Here is an 18,045-nt window from a genome sequence, read left to right as displayed (position 1 = left end):
GCTGGCGGCGGGGGCTAAGCAATTACGACTCAGTAGGAACTTTGTGAGATCCATATCCATCTATTAGGGCAATTCTAACAAAGTCGCCATATTCAACTTTCGTAATACCCATACGAAGTGTGCTCCATAATATTTTAGAGTTTGTCGAGGCGACGGTAAACAACATCCATAAAAGTTATGATGATTCTGCTAGACCGCCCTTTTCTAACGATTGTTACCACGATCGGTTGTGTATGACTACTCCGCTAGAGTTGCTCTCAGCCGTCCCTAATTTCAGGCGTACACGACTGGGCCTGGCCGTGGTCTGATTGCACGATGGCGTGCCCGTCGGCCCGTGCGTGGGCTGGCATGATGGACAGCACTGGCCAAGTGTCTGTCCGCCCCCTTGTCAGCTGCCACCGCGTGACACCTCCCTCCCACCCTTTCCAATTTCCCTCCCCTCCCCTTCCCGCCCCGTTTTCCCTCCACCAAACCCCAATATATCCCTATCCCCATCCCCCTCCCCTCTCCCTCAACCTCCCCCCGCACCAAAAACCCGCGCCCAAATCCCACAACCGCGCCCAGATCCGCCCCGCCATCCCGCATGGCGCACCCGGCCGCGGACCGCCGCCTGCGCTCCTCCCCGGCGTCCTCCGCGTCGCGCTGCGACCACAACCGCTTCCTCCGCCCCGGCGCGCTCGCCAGGCTCCGCGACTCCAAGATCGTAGCCCGCTCCCTTCGCTCCGCCGCCTCCGCGCGCCTCCTCCCGCCCTCCCCCTCCTCGCCCGCTCCCTTGTCACCCGCGCACGCTGCGGAGACCGGCGTGCCGCACTTCTTCGGGGCCGCGCGGGGCGGCATGCGGTACCCGCTCCGGAAGAAGCTCGCCGCCGCCCGGGGCGTCGTGTTCCTGCCCCCGCCGCCCGTGTCGCCGGGCGCCCTGGAGGCCTTCCTCGGCGCTTTCGCCGCCGCGCCGTCCGAGCTCCTCGCCGCGCACTGATAGGCCGGCCGGCCGGCCGGTAGACTCCTGTGCCACTGCCGCTGTGGGGATGCGTTCGCAGCGGCGCAGTCGGAGCTGGAGGATGCCGCGTGCCGAAGACCAACTGCTGTGCCGCTCAGCTGCTGTCTAGGCTTCGTTAGATCTGTGTAGATGCTTCTTTCTTTTAGGAACTGCAACTTTTTCAGATGTTGGAAGTGCAACCTTGGGAGTACTAGTAGAAAATATCTGTGTAATCTTTTATGTAAAAAAAACAAAGGAATCTGTGGTCTTGATCTCGAATAATCTTCTGTAATGTTTGCATTTCATTTTTCATCTCTGATTGCTCTACCAAAATATCGCGAAGCATATGTACACAGAATAAAACATCACGAGCACAAGGCTCATACAAAACTGCTTCAGTTTTCATTTAGTTGGATACATCGATGCCGCCACCATGCTCCTGATAGGATGCAATTGATCCATTGTTACAACCCAGCATTTCTTCCCTTGTATTTAGACAACCACTGATACATACAACACTCCAAAACAACACAAGGACCGTCATCACTAGCCCTTGCTTAGGTATTTACTCGCAAGCGCAATAGACTTGGCGTCGATATCATTCATCAAGTAATCCCTTTCAGCGCGGCGTCGGTGCTGCCTCTCCCTCCTGGCCCTCTTCGGCGCCAGCCTTGCGTCCCTCTCCACATATGCTAGCCTGAACCTCTCCGCGATCGGTATTTCAGGCGGAGCACTTGGATGAGGTGGAGCAGCTGCGGCTCTTCGAGGGGCAGCAGAAACCGCCCATGTTTTCGGGTCAATGTCTTCTACCACGGAGTGGTCTAGTGGTACGCTTGCCAATGCTTCACCTGGAGTCTTGGATCCACCGAGGTCAAGAAGTGACGGCTTCGGGTTGACGATAACACGAGGACACTCTAAGGCGAGAATTTCCTTCGAGTTATCATCTATCTTGGGCTATAAGACATGCAAAAGATGAAACATAAGGGGCACATTAATTGATTGTGAAATGCAAAAATCATCATTCAGGGACGAGAGAACTTGCATGCTTACCCAAACTAGCCATCTTAAAGACTGCGCGCCACTGCCGAAATCAACTGCTTCTAGCTCCTCCCATGAGTCCTCTTCAAGGGTATTCAGTTTGGGTTTCAGGAGATTGACACACCCACGGGCAGTGAATTCGCTTCTTGAACAGCCTCTGCAATAATGGGATTTAAGCCTTTTTCATATCCTGCTTCGTGGAATACTATGCAGTCAAATTGAAAGCTACAATAACCGTCAGCAGGGAGAGAGAGCAAATAACAACTACTCCCTCTATTCCAAAATAGATGACTCAACTTTGTACTAACTTTATTGAGTCATCTATTTTGGAACGGAGGGAGTACCTACCAAGGTTTGAACTAGTTAAGCATGTAGGACAATCTATTTTTCAATTCCAAACTTCATTTCATCAGCTCAAATGTTTACAGAGAACACACAAGGTGCATGACAATGTACTCACATATTGAATCATTTTTCCCTTTTGCTAGTTGTCAGTTACACATGAAGAACAAGCTAATTTTAAGTTACAAACTGCAAACATTTGATTTCAGCAACTCCAACACTCGAAATTTAAAAGCCCTGCGTTTGCAAGTTTCATGGGACTGAATTCAACCATGTTACAGCCTTACAGGTAGGAATTGACCAGTGCACTGCACCCACATAATCCCTCCGTTCCAAAATATAGTGCGTCCTCGGTTCCCGTGCTTCAACTTTGACCATAAATTTAACCAACAGCAGCGGGAGCAAAAGTTATACCAGTGAATTCGTATTCAAAAGAAGTTTTCAATTATATAATTTTTGCTCCCGCCGCAGTCGGTCTCGTTGGTTAAATTTATGGTCAAAGTTGAACCTCAGAAAGCACGGGCGCACTATATTGTGGAACGGAGGGAGTACTTGACTTATCCACAAAGAATAGATGCAAAAATATGGCGATCACAGGCAACCCGATGATATAAGTTACCCTCAAGCCTAAGGACCAGAGAAGTAAAACATCGCTATAAACTATAAAGTAACCCTAAGCTTGTAGATGCATTTAAGTGGGGGTCATACCCGCATCTTAATATCTCCAGGGATGGGCAGTGGCATATAATTTCTGAAACGGCAGCAGGAGTTATTTTTTCACATCGACTGCAAAGGAAGATATGTCATAAATATAATGCAACCATGAACCGGACTGTCTGTTTAGCTTTCACAAAATAATAGCTGACACAGAGCACCGAAGCTTACCTAATATCAACTGCCCATAAGTTACTACAAGTACGTGCCACAGTAGCCAGGCCAACATCAGTAACCTCAGACCCAGATATATCTAGGATCTTCCAGGAGCTATCAACAAGAGAAACCAGAACATCGTCATTTAGTAATCTTCTCCTCCTTGCGATAGACATAATTGCCAACTGTATCATACAATTAACTCAATTATTACTGTTACATCTTACATGTATAGGTATGAGCAGATAACTATATAATAACAGTGTGTTGAGGATATGCAGTAAATACACCATCAATATTTCACTAATACCGAAATTGGCACTTGAACTGAACATCAGACAGAACATATTGGATTTGCTATTAGCTACTATTCTATAAGCAAGTCAAATAATAATAATAATCTCATGTCAAACAATCTTTCCCTAACTGTTTGCCAATACTCGAATCTTGTTGTGTTCACTTCTAAAGTTCATAATATCAAGGTGTATGTCTTCTGTGCTATTTACCTCATCAAGATTCACGATTCCACATCACGCAAAGGAAGCAAAATATAGATTTTCAGTGTTGCTTGAATACATTTCCATGTCTGAAGTGTTACAAATAAAGCAGAAAGAGACTGTACTATGTAGCAGAAGATATCAGCATTACAAACCACCGTCTAAAAGGAATAACCGGGGGGGGAGTATGTAACCTAATAGTACTGGCAGGCACAAGGTTCTTGTGGTTGACATAATGGGTTCAAGCCCCCATTCTGATGCTCTCCTTTAAGAATACATACATTGTTCCTCCAACTTCCATAGTTTTTGTTTGATTATAAGTCTAAAACTACCTAAACGAACAGCACATTTTTCCCAATGGCTCACTTTCTAAATTTACTGGGTTTCAACTAGAAGTAAAAAATGAACTAGCTATTTAAGTAATTACAAATCTGGAGTACAGAGTGTATACGTCATTAAGGCAAAAACACTGACCATAGATGTAAATAGGTACCTTAATGTGTGGTGGGAAGAAGGCAGTAAATTCAGAAATATCATTGATAATATCTTCAAGATGCTGACCGAGGACGCCAATGCACAGACTGACCAATTTCCGAGGCCTGGCCTTCTTCATGGGAGAATCTGAATTAGTTCAAATTTAAAATTTATCACTTTGCAGATAATAAATCAAATCCATAGTACAATCTAAAATAACAAGGAACAGAACTCAGTTGTTCCAATCCATATGCCACTGGATGAAGGTCAACATCTGTGAATTAATTCACCCCTGAAGCAACTAGTTGGAACTTGCAAGCGCATGCACTCTACTACCTAGCAACAGGGCAATCCTGCAGTCTCTTGTTGTTTGCTGCAAGACGAAACTTATTAAGCATTCCACCTAGGCACCATTAATGGAACAACCAAACTGAATCTTCAATCACATACATTGCACCTTCCCTGGGGAACGATGCCCTCATCTGTTTTACCACCTCAGAAAGTTCACAAACTATTTTCCTATCCCAGGCTGAGCAATAACAAAAACATCCCATGTTCACCGCTAGAGAGTAGAAACATCCCATCTCCAATGAAAATATAGAACAGTTGCAACAACAAAAGAGCACGAACTCTGATTATGCAGACCCTAAGCGCGCTTTATAAACCGATGAATGATACGCAACCATGGCTGACAGCACATAGAAGATAGAACACATGATTTAAGGAAACCATGAATTACAGGGAAGAGAGACAGGGGGCTCACAGAAGCTGGCCGCTGGCGGCGTGCTCGTGGCCTTCCGGCGCGGCGTGACCTGGACGCCGCTGAACGACGCGGCGAGCTCCGCCACCACCGACTTCCCCTTCTCCATCGCCTGCCAAACCCTTGGGAGCCGGGGAGGGCTAGGTCGAGGGTAACCGGGGCGGAGGCGGTGCGGAGTGGGGTGGGCGCTCGCGCGGCGCTGCGGCCGTCGGGGGAGGAGCAAGGAGGAGCCGACGGGGAGAGGCGGCGGGGCGGCGAGAGAGGAAGCCGGCGGGGGCGGGGGCGGGGAATCGGGAGCTAGGGAGGCGGCTCTCCCAGGGATGAGACCGAGACCAGAAAGAAAACGGTTCGGCCTCCTCCTCTCTTCCTCCCTTCCTCGAGCCCCGACCCCTTCTCCCCCCCTCCGCCGCCGCGGCCGCCCCCGCCCGCCTCCGAGATCCGGCCGCCTCCGTCCTCGCGACGCCCAGCTCGCCGCCTCCACCCGGTCGTACGCAGGCTGATCCGCCGCCGCGTCACGGCAACGGGCCCCGCCGCAAGCGAGCAATGGACCGAGTCGGCAGCGGCGAGAAGCACCTCGAGGACTGCACCGTCGCCAAGTTAGTCACTCGGTTCTCCCTTCCCTACGTCGAACCCTTCGAATCTTGCCGCTTCGGTCACGGTCGATCTAGTGGCTAGTGCCTAGGTCGGGGATTCTGGGGCGCCCACAAGGTGTTCGTTGAAATGCTCGAACGCCAGGAATTCCCCAATCTTCTCTGTTTTTTCCTTGAGGGGCATAGATGTCAGAATAGCACAAACCTGTTTCGCACCTTGGATCTAGCAGTGGCACTATGCCTAGTTCCCCCGCTGTTGGGATGATATTTCTTGATAAGGTCACAACTACTGTAAAATCAGAAATGGCATCAGACTCAAGAAACCACAACTTATGGACATGGTGCGATGAAACCTTTCCCATAGTAATTAGATGTGATCTGGGCATTCATGCTGAAACTTTTCTGGTACATTTTGTGATATGTGCATCGGCATGTTGTCCTGTGCTACTGGATGTCATATTAGAGTAATAAGTTGTGTAAACAATGTGCAGTTAAATATTCAGTGAACATGCGCTGTAGATTTGTAGACTTTGCTTGGAATATGTGAGATGATGAACTTACAGTATACTAAAGTTTGCACCAATAAATGATATGCGTGGATTTGTAAACTTTGCAGATATATGTCTAGAAAAGGATAAGGCTATTACCACCAGCAGTTTTCCTTGAAATATGTCTATAACCAGCGGTTCTGTAGGCAGCAGTTCTGCTTGTAATATGTCTATAAACCAGCAGCTCTTTAGTCAAGCAGTTTTGCTTGGAACATGTTATGCTGATACAATTTCGCATACGCATGCAGTGCCCTCGGAACTTGGGTCTTCTCTGTTGCTGGTGCCCTCCTTGCCATTCCTGTGGGCATAAAGAGGAAGTCCTTCGCTCCGCTGGTGTTCTTTGGCACAACTGGAACTATGCTCGACATCATCATGGGCATTAGCCAGTGTGAGAGGGAGCATGCTGAGCGGCAGATGAAGCTTTTAGAAGCGCAAAACCTTGCAGCCAATGCTTCAATAGAGGGTGAAAGCTTGACTGATTCCTTTGCCAATGTGGATAAGTGAAATGTGTCCTGGTGTGGGTTTTTCTTTCATGAATTCCTGAGTTTAATTGTCGATGGTCCTTTGGAAACATTGTTGTTCTTCCTATTTCCAAATAATGTGTATTGAAGAAATGATCAGTGTGAGTCAGTGTTCGTCAAGATGACAATGGAAAGGCCATGTGAGTCCCTAATGTGTTCTTGGGGTTGCTGACATGTGATTATGTTGGACTAACGATTTACTTGAGAATAATACGCAGATATTTAGTCCAACGGGTCAGGGCCCATTATCAGTCGTTAATCCAATTTTATTTTCTTTTTTGTCCTTCCCGGGTTTTAAGGGTGTGTTTTATCTGGTTTTTCTTCTAGGGTTTCCTTTTTATTTTCAGTTTTCGTTTGGGGTTTTCTCTTTGTCTTTTGGTTCTTCCAAGTTTTTTTTTCATCTATATTATTTTTCGCTCACGAACATTTTTAAAAAACACTCAATGAATAATTTGAAACTCATTATGAACATTTTTCAAATACACGATGGATATTTTTATTTTCATCTACAATATTTTCAGCACGCAAACATATTTCATTATTTGAACCTGTTTCAGCATTATATTTAAGTTTTTCCTATGTTTTTTCATAACTGTAAGTTTTTACTATGAAAATAAAATTATGAAAATTGTGGTATTTGGGCCGTGCCAGAATCCAGCCCACGTAGGGACAGTTAACTCGCACCGACCCAAGCCCAAGCCGCTCAAAAACACAACGAATGTGACAAATTTTCCCTCAAAAAAAAAACAAATCAAGGCATCAAAGCTCCCGTCAAAAAGAAGAGAGGAAAAAACACAGCTCTCACACCCCGCCTCGGCCGCGTCTAAAACCCTAGCCCCCGCCGCCGGCGAGCGACAAGTTGATGGACCAGCGGTGGCGCCCGACGGTGAACGAGCGGGAGTTCATCGAGCAGGCCCTCCAGTCGGACCTCCGCGTCGACGGCCGCCGCCCCTTCGACTTCCGCAAGCTCACAATCTCCTTCGGCAGGTACCTCGACTCGATCCCCTCCCAATCCCCTTCGGCAGGTTTGAGCTCAGGGAGCTTCTCTGCTCGCGCGCGCATCAGTATTTGTCTGAAGTCGCTGTTGGAATCTGCAGGGAGGATGGCTCGGCGGAGGTGCTGCTCGGCGAGACGTGCGTGATGGGCTATGTGACCGCCCAATTGGTCCCGCCGTACAAGGACAGGCCGAACGAGGGCACGCTGGCCATATTCACTGAGTTCTCGCCCATGGCCGACCCTGCCTTTGAGCCGGGGCGGCCCGGGGAAGCGGCGATTGAGCTGGGCCGTGTCATCGATCGTGGCCTAAGGTGGTCTCCAGATGGCTGTTTGGCAGTAGTATTTCTTTTTGTCAGAGAGTTGGAAGTGTGGAGTTTAATTAGGATTCACTTCTGGTCGGTGCGCAGGGAGAGCAGAGCCGTGGATATGGAATCCTTGTGTGTTGTTGCTGGGAAGCATGTCTGGGCGGTGCGCGTCGACCTTCACATTCTGGACAATGGGGGGTATGGGTTGTATATTGTTTACTGATGTAATTAATGAGTGAATGCTTCCGGGTAGAGCGCTAACCGTGTGAAACGATATGGATGTATCTCTCAGGAATCTCATTGATGCAGCTAACATCGCTGCATTGGCAGCTTTGTCTACATTTCGGAGGCCTGAATGCACGGTTGGTGGGGATGATGGGCAGCAAGTTACAGTACATGACCCTGAGGTACCTATATAAGGTGTTATATAGTATTTGTATATTCTCTGGTTTGTTGTGTCGTTATAATGAGAAGTAGCAAATTCACTATGATTTACAGAGCTTCCTGTAATATGTATCACAAACACAACCCTGTCATTAACTATCGCATGCTGGCTCTGTCGTTTACACTGCCATGAAATTTATCTTATGTTTTTACCTATATGTATTTTACAGGTCATGGATCCACTTCCCCTGACAATTCATCATCTCCCCATAGCTGTAACCTTTGCATATTTTGGTGACGGTAATATCATGGTATATTTCAAAACATGAAAGGCGTGTTATTAGCAATCATCATGTTGTTCTCACCTTCTGACGACAGTCTTTGGCTGAATTTTTGTATGTAGGTTATCGATCCAACATACAAGGAAGAAGCTGTTATGGGAGGAAGGATGACTGCTACGATTAACTCGAATGGTGATGTCTGTGCCATTCAGAAAGCTGGTGGAGAGGGTGTCATGTCAAGTGTTATCATGCAGTGTTTAAGGATTGCTTCGGTTAAAGCTGCTGATATAACAAGCAAAATAAAGACCAAAGTGAGTGAAGCTGCATCACTATAGGGCATTACAGTTTGGAATCTGCTTTAATGTTCTATGAAATATAAAGCTATAGCAGGGGTTGTGAATTTGGAATGTGGTTCATGAACTCTATAATTGTGGTTAACCACTCTGACATGTAAAGTGTTTATGCCACCCACAAAGTTCCATACTGAAACCCCTATGCAGCATAAAAAGGGAAACAAAACAATGATAGGAAAGTAGAAAGTTGACATTGTGCTGGTCAGGCACATGGCCAGTAGTGAGCACCGATATGGCAACATAGGTCGTGTCCTGGTGCAGTACGTACGGAATACAGGGATGCGCTGGGATAAGTGTATCCCCAAGTATCCTTTTTGAAGGTTCTAAAAAGTGCTAGGCGTTAATTGTGTGTCTTACCACCTTTCAGACCAAAGTGCACGCTTAAGCGCAATTATGCACACATTAACCGCATTAAGCGCTTGGCGTTTTGCTACCGCCTACAGCCTAGGCGCACTTTTTTTTAATTATGCTTTTTTCCGATTTAATAAAAGAAATAAAAAATAGCGGTAGGCTGGGACACTGGGCAGATACGGCTGTGATATGGACAGGGAGGGAGATGGGAAAGGTGTCCGCTGCCAATGAAGAAGATCCAGGTGGGGATGAAGTTGGGAAGCTGGCCCTCAAAAAGTTGGGGAGGCAGCTGCCAACAAGGAAGAAGCTCTGGGCAGGGGGAAAGATGGGGACTGTGGCTGCCTGCGAAGAAGATTCAAGACGGGAGGAAGATGGGGACAGAAGCCACCGACGAGCAAGAAGGTGCATGCGCGGCGCAGTCGTTATCTCCTGTTCTACAGCACTCACGCAGCTGGAGCAAAGGGAGGCAGAATGAGAATGGGAAAGGATGGAGGAACTGACTTAGTCTAGGGTTTTCTGAAATCGGTCCGTATTATGTATGCACTTTTCAAAGTCCTTCATTAATGAAACTGTGACAACATATATTTAGTACTCTCAACTTAAAAATCTCTCGTCAAAAATTATCATTTAATCTTTTATTACATGCTAAATATTTTCTAAATATTTATATACCTGGGTGTATCCCCATGTCTGTATATTCGTATCTGTGCTTCTTACCGTGGCCATGCCGTTGCTGCCATGGCCCTGGTTAACACACCCGTCTGCTACCAAATTTACCCCTCAAAGTAGCAAATCAAACCCCGCTTGCCCTGGATCAATTCATCAGCATGTGTGTTCAACGGCTCTTTGAATGAGCCTGGTGCATAGAAATCATGTGATTTTCTGAACTTTGTTCTGTTTTGATGATCAGATATGCATGTCATTCTAAGGATCAAAACCCATGCTATTCTTTTTTGTTCAGGTCGATAAGTACACTACTGAAAAGGCATTGCAGAAAGTAAAGCGTACTCCAGCAATAGTGGCTAAAGAAGTTAACGTTCCCGATGTCACTATGAAGGAGAGCACGCATAGTGCAATGGAAAACCAAACCTCGAAGGCACCCAATGATGGTCAGCAGATAAGCGAAGGTGATGAAAATCATCAAAATACAAAAATGATTTCAACCTTGACTGCAGACCGAACTGTTAAACACAAACAAACACCCACGTCCGTTGGTGGCCCATCAAATTGGTAGCTACTGGAGTGCTGCACTTCTCTAAATCCGAGCATTAAATAGTTGCTTCATATAAGTTTTGCCAACTACCCGTATTTTGCAATGTAGGGATCCATACTCCAAAGGAGTTTCATTAAGCTCCCTCAGAATCTCTCGGTTGCCTGGTACCGTGAATTGTGTTAGCCTGTTATTTTCGTTTTTCGTCTAATTGCATGATCTGAGTGCTTACTACCTATAATGAATTTCCCGAACATTGGGTTCATGCTTCAGTTTTCAATTCTAGTCCTCACTAGCCATGAAATATGATCTAGTAAAAGTGCTGAAACATGTGTTCCATATGCTAAGCATGCTTCGGCTGAGTTAACTAATTCTGGATTTTTTGTTCTCTTAACTCGACAAGAACGATTCTTTGTTATGACATGCATACACATTCTTCTGAATTCTGGAAATTCTCCGTGCAATATGCAGATCCACCAGCTGTAGCAAATGACGAAAAGCATGAGGATGCCGAGCCAATGTTGACTGAATCTAATCCAGAGGTGAAAAGTGTGTCAAATTCTGGTAGTGCTGGAGAGTCAGATGAGGTCAAGGAAAGCAGATCACCGGAGAGTCTAGTAGATGCTGTCAAACCAAAACATAAAAGGAAGAAGAAACAACATGGCAAGAGTTAGATTGACTGTAGCCTACAGGTCTTAACTGCATGATGGTTGCAGACAGAGTTAGCTAGCTTTCTTATTCTCTTGATGATGGTGCACATGCTACAGTGGTACATTATTAGATTTTAAGCAACGAGTAATAGTGCTATCTTTTGCTATGCCATCATTCTTATAGTTTCTGATTGCGCCTTGCCGTGCTGTCTTATCTCCATCTTTTTCTTGTGCTTTTCTCGCTCAGCTTTTTTGCCCTGTATCTTTGGTGAACTGAGTTTTGGATCCACAAATATTCAGTGGTCAGACAAAAAACTAAATTCCATGCATAACCAGATTGATTTTTTTTACATATTTGAATGGATATTTGAATAAATTTTAACATTTTGGGTCTCAAAATTGCGTAACCGTATTGTAGAAAGTCTCAACTGTTCCAATTATTTGTTGAAAACATAGGGAACAGTGGCGGATTCCGGAATTCAACTTTCGGTGTTCAATTTTTTTGTTCACCCAAACATAGAAGCCATTTTTTCTTCATCCTATCAGATTTATTTCCCCTATCTAACAGAGAAAAATCAAATGGCGAGCTATAGCAACAAAATCTCTTGATAGAAGGTACAAATTTAGGGATTTCACAAATATAAATGAATTTTTGAATTGGGGAATTGGCGGCCGTGTTGTTCTCTTCTCTGTAGCCTAGGGATGGCAATGGGTACCCATTACCCACGTACCCTGCGGGTAAAAACTCTATTAGGGTAAGGGTATGGGACAAAGAGTTATCCATGGGTATGTAAATAGGGAAATCTTCAATCCATCGGGTAGAGCGGGTATGGGTATGAGATCATATAACCCATACCCGTATACCCATGTACCCTTATAAAAACTAACAAGCATCAAAAAATTACATCTACCCTTTGTCGTGAGTTTGTAAACTTCAAATGTATGACTATGTGCTATTGTTTATCACTATGTGTTGATGTTTTGATGTGTTGTTGTGTACAAGAAAGTGTTGATGTTTATAGAATGTGTTGGTGTATACGATGTGTTGTTGTTTATAAGTATGTATTGATGTTATTATGCGGTGTTGTTTATAAATTATGATTATATGTTGTTGTTTGTGATTATGCGTCGCTCAAATTGATGTTATGCGAACGTGGGTATTTCTACCCACGGATACCCATTTACCCTGTCGGGTGACACGGGTATGGGAAAACTTTTTACCCGCTAATGTGTATGGATACGGGTGATGGATAAGCTTAAATGAGATGGGTAAGGGTATGGGGTGGCTCAACCCATACCCAAACCCTGCGGGTGCCATCCATCAACGACCGCAGGCCTGCCCCTCTGTACAAGTGCTGACTAATGGGCTATTTAAGTTGCAGGGAGATGACCACCCAGATGAGCTTTTACTAGTTTGTGGCTTGAGCTTGGTTTGGACGAGAAAATACTACCTATACAGCTCCAACAATAACACAAGTAATATATGTGTCCACTATATACTATACATATGATTTTTCTTACACAATTTTCTGGGTGTACATCTGTACACCCATGACCTTATTGGGATCCGCCCCGAAGCCAAAAAAAATCCAACACTTGAATTGGAACAATGAAAGAAAAAGTTAACATTTTGTCCATGATAGTTCTTCCCATTATTTTTAAGAAAATACAATGGGACTCAGTGCTGGCATTATTTCCCAATTCTTCCTCTTGGGGAGAAGACCATCAAAGATAGCATACCCAATGTCCTGTTTAGTAGAAAATCATGATGACAGTAAACTAAATCAAAGGCAAATTGTGCAAGAGCAACCATCCAAAGATGTAATGATTAACTTAATACATTACGACATGCATTCTTTCCCAAATAAAGTGAAAATGTGAAGTACCACAAGAACATACGATAATTCAAAGAATAGGCAGATGACATATCTTAAAAATTGGAAGATAGAACGACCATATGATAGCATATACTCCCTCGGTTCTTAATAAATATAAGGTGTATTAATATTTAAAAAAGTCAAACATTAATTGTCTATGTTTGACCAACTTTACAATAAAATATATAAGTATTTGCAATACTAATATATAAAATATAAAAATATATTTCATGGTGAATCTAGTGGTAATGATTTGGTATTCTATATATTGATATTTTTGTCTATAAACTTGGTCAAATTTAGAGAACGTTGACTTCTTGAAAAAAAATACACCTTTTATTTACAAACGGAGGGAGTATGTGATATGATAGGTCATTTCCATAAGAATCGTCTAAGTGCTACATCTCCCCAAAGAACACATAGTGAATCTTATCTACGATCCTCCGGATCGAGCATGGAAGCCTCGAGCCATCCACGATGCCGCATCCAACGTCTGTGCTTTAGCCTTCGACTCGCTAAAATAGAATAATTCTGAGAAGCGTTTCACGGGTATATAAAGTCACGGACACGAGACCCCAGAGGAGAGGACCCATGTGGAGAGCAACTAGTTAACGAGCGCTTCTTCGGGAGCCTCGCAACGACCAGCGTCACTTGGCGCGCTCTCAGCCATTCGCCATGCGTCGCGCTCTGGACGCTCCCTTCGGATTTTGTTTTTTCTATTTTGCCACACGCGTTTTCGGCTTTTTAAACGGTTTTTCTGGGTTTTTTCGACGTTTTGGTTTTCCCCGGTCTTTCTTACCTTTTCGATCAAAAATAAATTTCGAAAAAAAAGATTTTTGCGCGAAAAAAACGCGTTTTCTTTTTTTTCGCGAAAGTCACGGTTTTTCTTCCGCGAGAGGCACGGTTGTGCTTTAGCGAGACTCATGGCCGTGCCTTTCGGAAACGGAAAAAAACACGTTTTCTGTTTTTTTTCTTTCACGAGAGTCACGGTTTTGCTTCCGCGAGAGGCATGGTTGTGCTTTCGCGAGAGTCACGGCCGTGCCTCTCGGAAAGGGAAAAACAAAACGCGTTTTCTGTTTTTTTTTTCTTTCGCGAGAGTCACAGTTTTGCTTCCGCGAGAGGCATGGTTGTGCTTTCGCGAGAGTCACGGCCGTGCCTCTCGGAAAGGGAAAAACAAAACGCGTTTTCTGTTTTTTTTTCTTTTGCGAGAGTCACGGTTTTGCTTCCGCGAGAGGCACGGTTGTGCTTTCGCGAGAGTCACGGCCGTGCCTCTCGGAAACGAAAAAAACGCGTTTTCTGTTTTTTTTTCCTTCCACGAGAGTCACGGTTTTGCTTCCACGAGAGGCACGGTTGTGATTTCGCGAGAGGCACGGGCGTGCCTCTCGGAAACGAAAAAAAACACGTTTTCTATTTTTTTCCTTCCACGGGAGTCACGGTTTTGCTTCCACGAGAGGCATGGGCGTGCCTTTTTCGAAAGGGAAAAAAACCGTGCTCCCGGTTCGGTTTTTTCTCCCGGTTTTTTTCGTGAAAAAAATGTTCGTCAAAACCTATCAACATGGGATCTAGTTTTGAAGATCTCGACGCGAGGAATCGAATGGTGAAAATGGTTCGAAATTTGGACGCACGGTTTAGGAGATGAAACGTTTTGAATAAACGGATCTACGAAAAAAAGAAAAACTCCCAGGTTGCGACAAGTGGCGCGTTGCATGTGCGTCATTTGTCGCCACCTGAGAAAGTGAAGTGTTCTTTGCAACGAGTACTCCTTAATTAGTGATTTCGACCCATGTGGGGCTCACATGCCAGGATCTACAAAGGTGTATGGGCCTTGTGGGGCTCCCCCTGGATGGCCTTCCTACACTGGTTTTCTTTCAACGGAAAGACTTCATCTGAATTTGCTCGAAATTTTCTGAAGTCTAGAAGATAAGATTTTGCTATAACCAAAAACATTCAGATTGAACTCATACTTTGTTAATATGTTAGTCCAGATAAAATAATACATATTTAATAATATTATAGCATGAAAACTAAAAAAGTTACAGATATACTACATCCGTCCTAGTTTATTGGTCCCCTTTGTATCTTGTGCCGAATTTTGACCTTAGATTTAACTAATGAAATGTTAATACATGTAACCAAAAATAATATCATTGAAAACTATGTTCAAATACGAATTCAACGATGTAAATTTTGGTGATATGTATTATATTTTCTTAGTTTTATGGTCAAAATTTAACACAAAATACTAAGGGAACCAATAAACCAGGACGGAGATAGTAACTCAGTAATCACTATGACTTACCAGCACATAATTCCAGTATATGGTATTATTGCCATTTCAACAGACAACTTAGAAAATCTCACAGAACAACTATCATAATAACTTTGATTGCAATATATTTCTCTTTCCCTAGGTAGCCCATCTCCAGCCACTTATGCAAAAGCTCCGGTCGAAAAGAACTGGTCCCGACTCCTACCTTTCCCCCCGACCCCCGTGTCCCTCACTGAGGCGACACGGGGGGAACCCTATCCGCCCCACCGCCGGCGCCCTCTTCCCCGCCTCCCTCCCTCGCCGCCGTCGTGGTCCGCTGCGAGGCAGAGCCCTGGCAGTGCCGGCGGCGGCGGGGCATCTCCCCGGCGCAGCTCTCCTCCCTCCCCCAACGACGGCTTGGATCTGGCCGCTGGTGCCTTGGCGGAGTGGCGCGGCGGAGGCACGGTGGCGTCCCTGCTCGGCGCCGTAGGTGGTGGGGCGCCTGCTGCCGGTGGTGCTGCCTCGACGGCTGGTGTAGCTCGGGACTTGGGATCCACCTTGGCTGGATCTGGGCGGCGGGGTCCGGGGCCGTGACCTCTGTTAGGCGTGGCGTGGTGTTCCTGTGGCTCTGCTGCGACTCGCTCCCGGCGGTGGTTGGCTAGCAGCGGGCCGGAGGTGCTGGCTGGCGGCGCCCGGAGCGCGGATCCGGGGATCTCGGTCCAGATCTGGTGCGTCTTCGGCGCTGGCCAGCGTGGTGCTCACTGCAGAGAGTGCGGCGGTTGTCTCTGGATCCTTGCGTGGAGCGTAGCGGGTTGGATGGTGTAGGTGGTGCACCAGCACTGGCGGTGGCGGCGGTGCGAGCGCAGCCATGGCGGCGACGGCGCTGCGAGGCCTTGCCAGGAAGGGTCTTGGCGGGCAGCGGGCGTTCGGTTGCTGCCATGTGAGGCGTGCGGTGATGCCTCGGCGGTGTGGGTGCCGGCGTGTGGTCAGAGGTGCGAGTCGGATCCATTCTGGTGGCAGTCCCCTGGCGCGGGTGAAGGCCGCCGGAACTGGCTTTGCACCGCTCGGTGGTTGCTGCGGCTCCTAGTCGATGTTGAAGGTGATGGCTTTAGGCGTGTTCCCTCGGCAGTGAGGGGGGCTTCGATGGCAAGTTGTTGCGGTGACGGAGGTGCGAGGCATCTGATTGGGACTGGCCGGGATCTTGGAAACGTGGAGATGTGCAGCGCTACGGATGAAAATCCTGTTCGGTTGTGGCCGGACCGGCGTTGATGGCACCTGCGGGTGTCATTCACCTTCCTGGAGGCTTCGTCGAGTGCAACGCCATCTTCCTCGCGACCTCGTATCGGCAGCTGTCTCCGTGGCGAAAGCCTTGATTCGTAGGATCGGCATGATGGCAACGTCTTTGAGGTTGTTACTCTGTTGGGAGCATTGTGCTGGGAGGCTCGAGGTCCCATGATGCGCTCCTCCGGTGTTCACCGCTGCCCGGATCTTTCTCCTCCGGCGCCATGTACGGTCGTCGCTGGCTAATCCAAGGAAGCTGGAGTTGCTGTTCTTCGGAGGTCTTCAATGTCGGCCGAGACGCGGCGAGGGGCTCGGTGTTGGGTGGGCTTTTTGTGTCGTAGCTGTGTTGTTGTGTTTGGTTGTCCTTGTTCAAACCGGGTGTGGAGTTGGTCGCCTTCATTGTTCGCAACGAGTGGTAGACGTTGTTGTATGTCTTATTTCTCTCCTTCTATAAAGCTAAGGTACGCAATTTGCATACCCTCGAAAAAAAGAACTGGTCCCTGGGGCGCGAAGGGGGGGGGGGGGTGGCCGCGAACAAGTGGTCTCGCAACCATTTTGCCCAGTAAGAATTTTGAGCCAGTGACATTCGAAGTTAACTTTTTTCAATAAAATATATTATTTTCATTTTGAATTTTTTTTCATAATTTGTTCAACAAGATAAGATTTTCCCTAGTTAAAATGACGACCATTCTTTTGGTAATACATGCCTTGTGTGACATGAAATGGTGTGACAGTTTCGTCCAAAAAGTGCTTACTTTTGACTTTGATTTTGTATCACAAAGACATTATATTTCCATGTGATTTTTGGTAAAAGACGCCATATATATTTTCTGAAATGGATGGAGTATATGTGAATGCTTAACTCTATAAGAAAATGTTAAATTTTAGGAAAAACGATAAGTTTGCTGCCCTCTACAAAGATGAAATTAACGTTTTTTTTTTGGCGCTTTCATTTTGAGACATGACGAACATATTAAAATGTCAAACTAAGATATGCTTGTTTTATCAAATCTCTCTATTTTACTCTTATGTACATGTACTTCAACACAAGCGACAATATGGAACCCAAGGACCAAGCTTACCAACCACATGGCAAGCAATAATACATGGCATGCGAGCAAATTTATATACCATGCAAAAATGCTGCCATGACCCAATAATCAATGGAACCACATTTGTCCAGAGTGGTCAAATAGATCCTCACCATTAGAGACCTTCAAAGAGGACATTCAACCTTAATCTCTAGAAGCTAGTGTCAAGGAAGTCGTTAGCCATCGCCTTAATTTAATTTTAAAATAGGAAGGCCGAGACAGAAGTCGTAACAACCTAAGGAATCGGTCGTATGGATATGAAAATTGCGTGAGTTCTGATCCTAACGGGAAAGAGGGAAACAGAAAGGCATCTTACTCATCTGATTGGCTGGACTCTCGCATCGGTCACATAGAGGATTGTCCATCACAGGCTCAATCCAACTACGTGGAAACATCACAGGA

General features: G+C 45.9%; 4 protein-coding genes across 7 annotated transcripts; 3 read left to right on the top strand and 1 right to left on the bottom strand.

Annotated features, from left to right (window-relative positions):
* Positions 1 to 504: 504 nt before the first annotated feature.
* Positions 505 to 1,281, top strand: LOC123163656 (uncharacterized). The gene has a single exon (XM_044581017.1). It carries the CDS (start codon positions 584 to 586, stop codon positions 974 to 976), a length of 393 nt encoding a protein of 130 aa, XP_044436952.1. The 5' UTR covers positions 505 to 583; the 3' UTR covers positions 977 to 1,281.
* A 53-nt stretch (positions 1,282 to 1,334) lies between these two features.
* On the bottom strand, positions 1,335 to 5,297 carry LOC123163655 (uncharacterized). The gene is made up of 6 exons (XM_044581016.1): positions 4,961 to 5,297; positions 4,217 to 4,344; positions 3,242 to 3,411; positions 3,065 to 3,142; positions 2,027 to 2,171; positions 1,335 to 1,930 (listed from the first exon to the last, which is right to left on the bottom strand). Exons 1-6 carry the CDS (start codon positions 5,064 to 5,066, stop codon positions 1,523 to 1,525), a joined length of 1,035 nt encoding a protein of 344 aa, XP_044436951.1. The 5' UTR covers positions 5,067 to 5,297; the 3' UTR covers positions 1,335 to 1,522.
* A 3-nt stretch (positions 5,298 to 5,300) lies between these two features.
* Positions 5,301 to 6,768, top strand: LOC123163657 (uncharacterized). Its single transcript, XM_044581018.1, has 2 exons — positions 5,301 to 5,553; positions 6,344 to 6,768. Exons 1-2 carry the CDS (start codon positions 5,501 to 5,503, stop codon positions 6,597 to 6,599), a joined length of 309 nt encoding a protein of 102 aa, XP_044436953.1. The 5' UTR covers positions 5,301 to 5,500; the 3' UTR covers positions 6,600 to 6,768.
* Positions 6,769 to 7,327: 559 nt separating this feature from the next.
* LOC123163654 (exosome complex component RRP45B) lies at positions 7,328 to 11,334 on the top strand. 4 transcript variants are annotated; one of them, XM_044581011.1, is made up of 9 exons: positions 7,328 to 7,603; positions 7,714 to 7,923; positions 8,020 to 8,115; positions 8,210 to 8,324; positions 8,532 to 8,612; positions 8,705 to 8,893; positions 10,248 to 10,516; positions 10,608 to 10,663; positions 10,968 to 11,334. In XM_044581011.1, the coding sequence occupies exons 1-9, from the start codon at positions 7,479 to 7,481 to the stop codon at positions 11,168 to 11,170; spliced, it is 1,344 nt and encodes a 447-aa protein (XP_044436946.1). In that variant the 5' UTR covers positions 7,328 to 7,478; the 3' UTR covers positions 11,171 to 11,334. The 4 variants fall into 4 exon arrangements, with proteins under 4 accessions (XP_044436946.1, XP_044436949.1, XP_044436950.1 ...); XM_044581014.1 differs by lacking the exon at positions 10,608 to 10,663 and having other exon boundaries at positions 10,248 to 10,413; XM_044581015.1 differs by lacking the exons at positions 10,248 to 10,516; positions 10,608 to 10,663.
* The last annotated feature ends 6,711 nt before the right edge of the window (positions 11,335 to 18,045 follow it).

This window comes from Triticum aestivum, chromosome 7D, assembly GCF_018294505.1.
Source record: "Triticum aestivum cultivar Chinese Spring chromosome 7D, IWGSC CS RefSeq v2.1, whole genome shotgun sequence".
Lineage (NCBI taxonomy): Eukaryota > Viridiplantae > Streptophyta > Magnoliopsida > Poales > Poaceae > Triticum > Triticum aestivum.
This window is presented reverse-complemented; position numbering and strand designations above follow the sequence as displayed.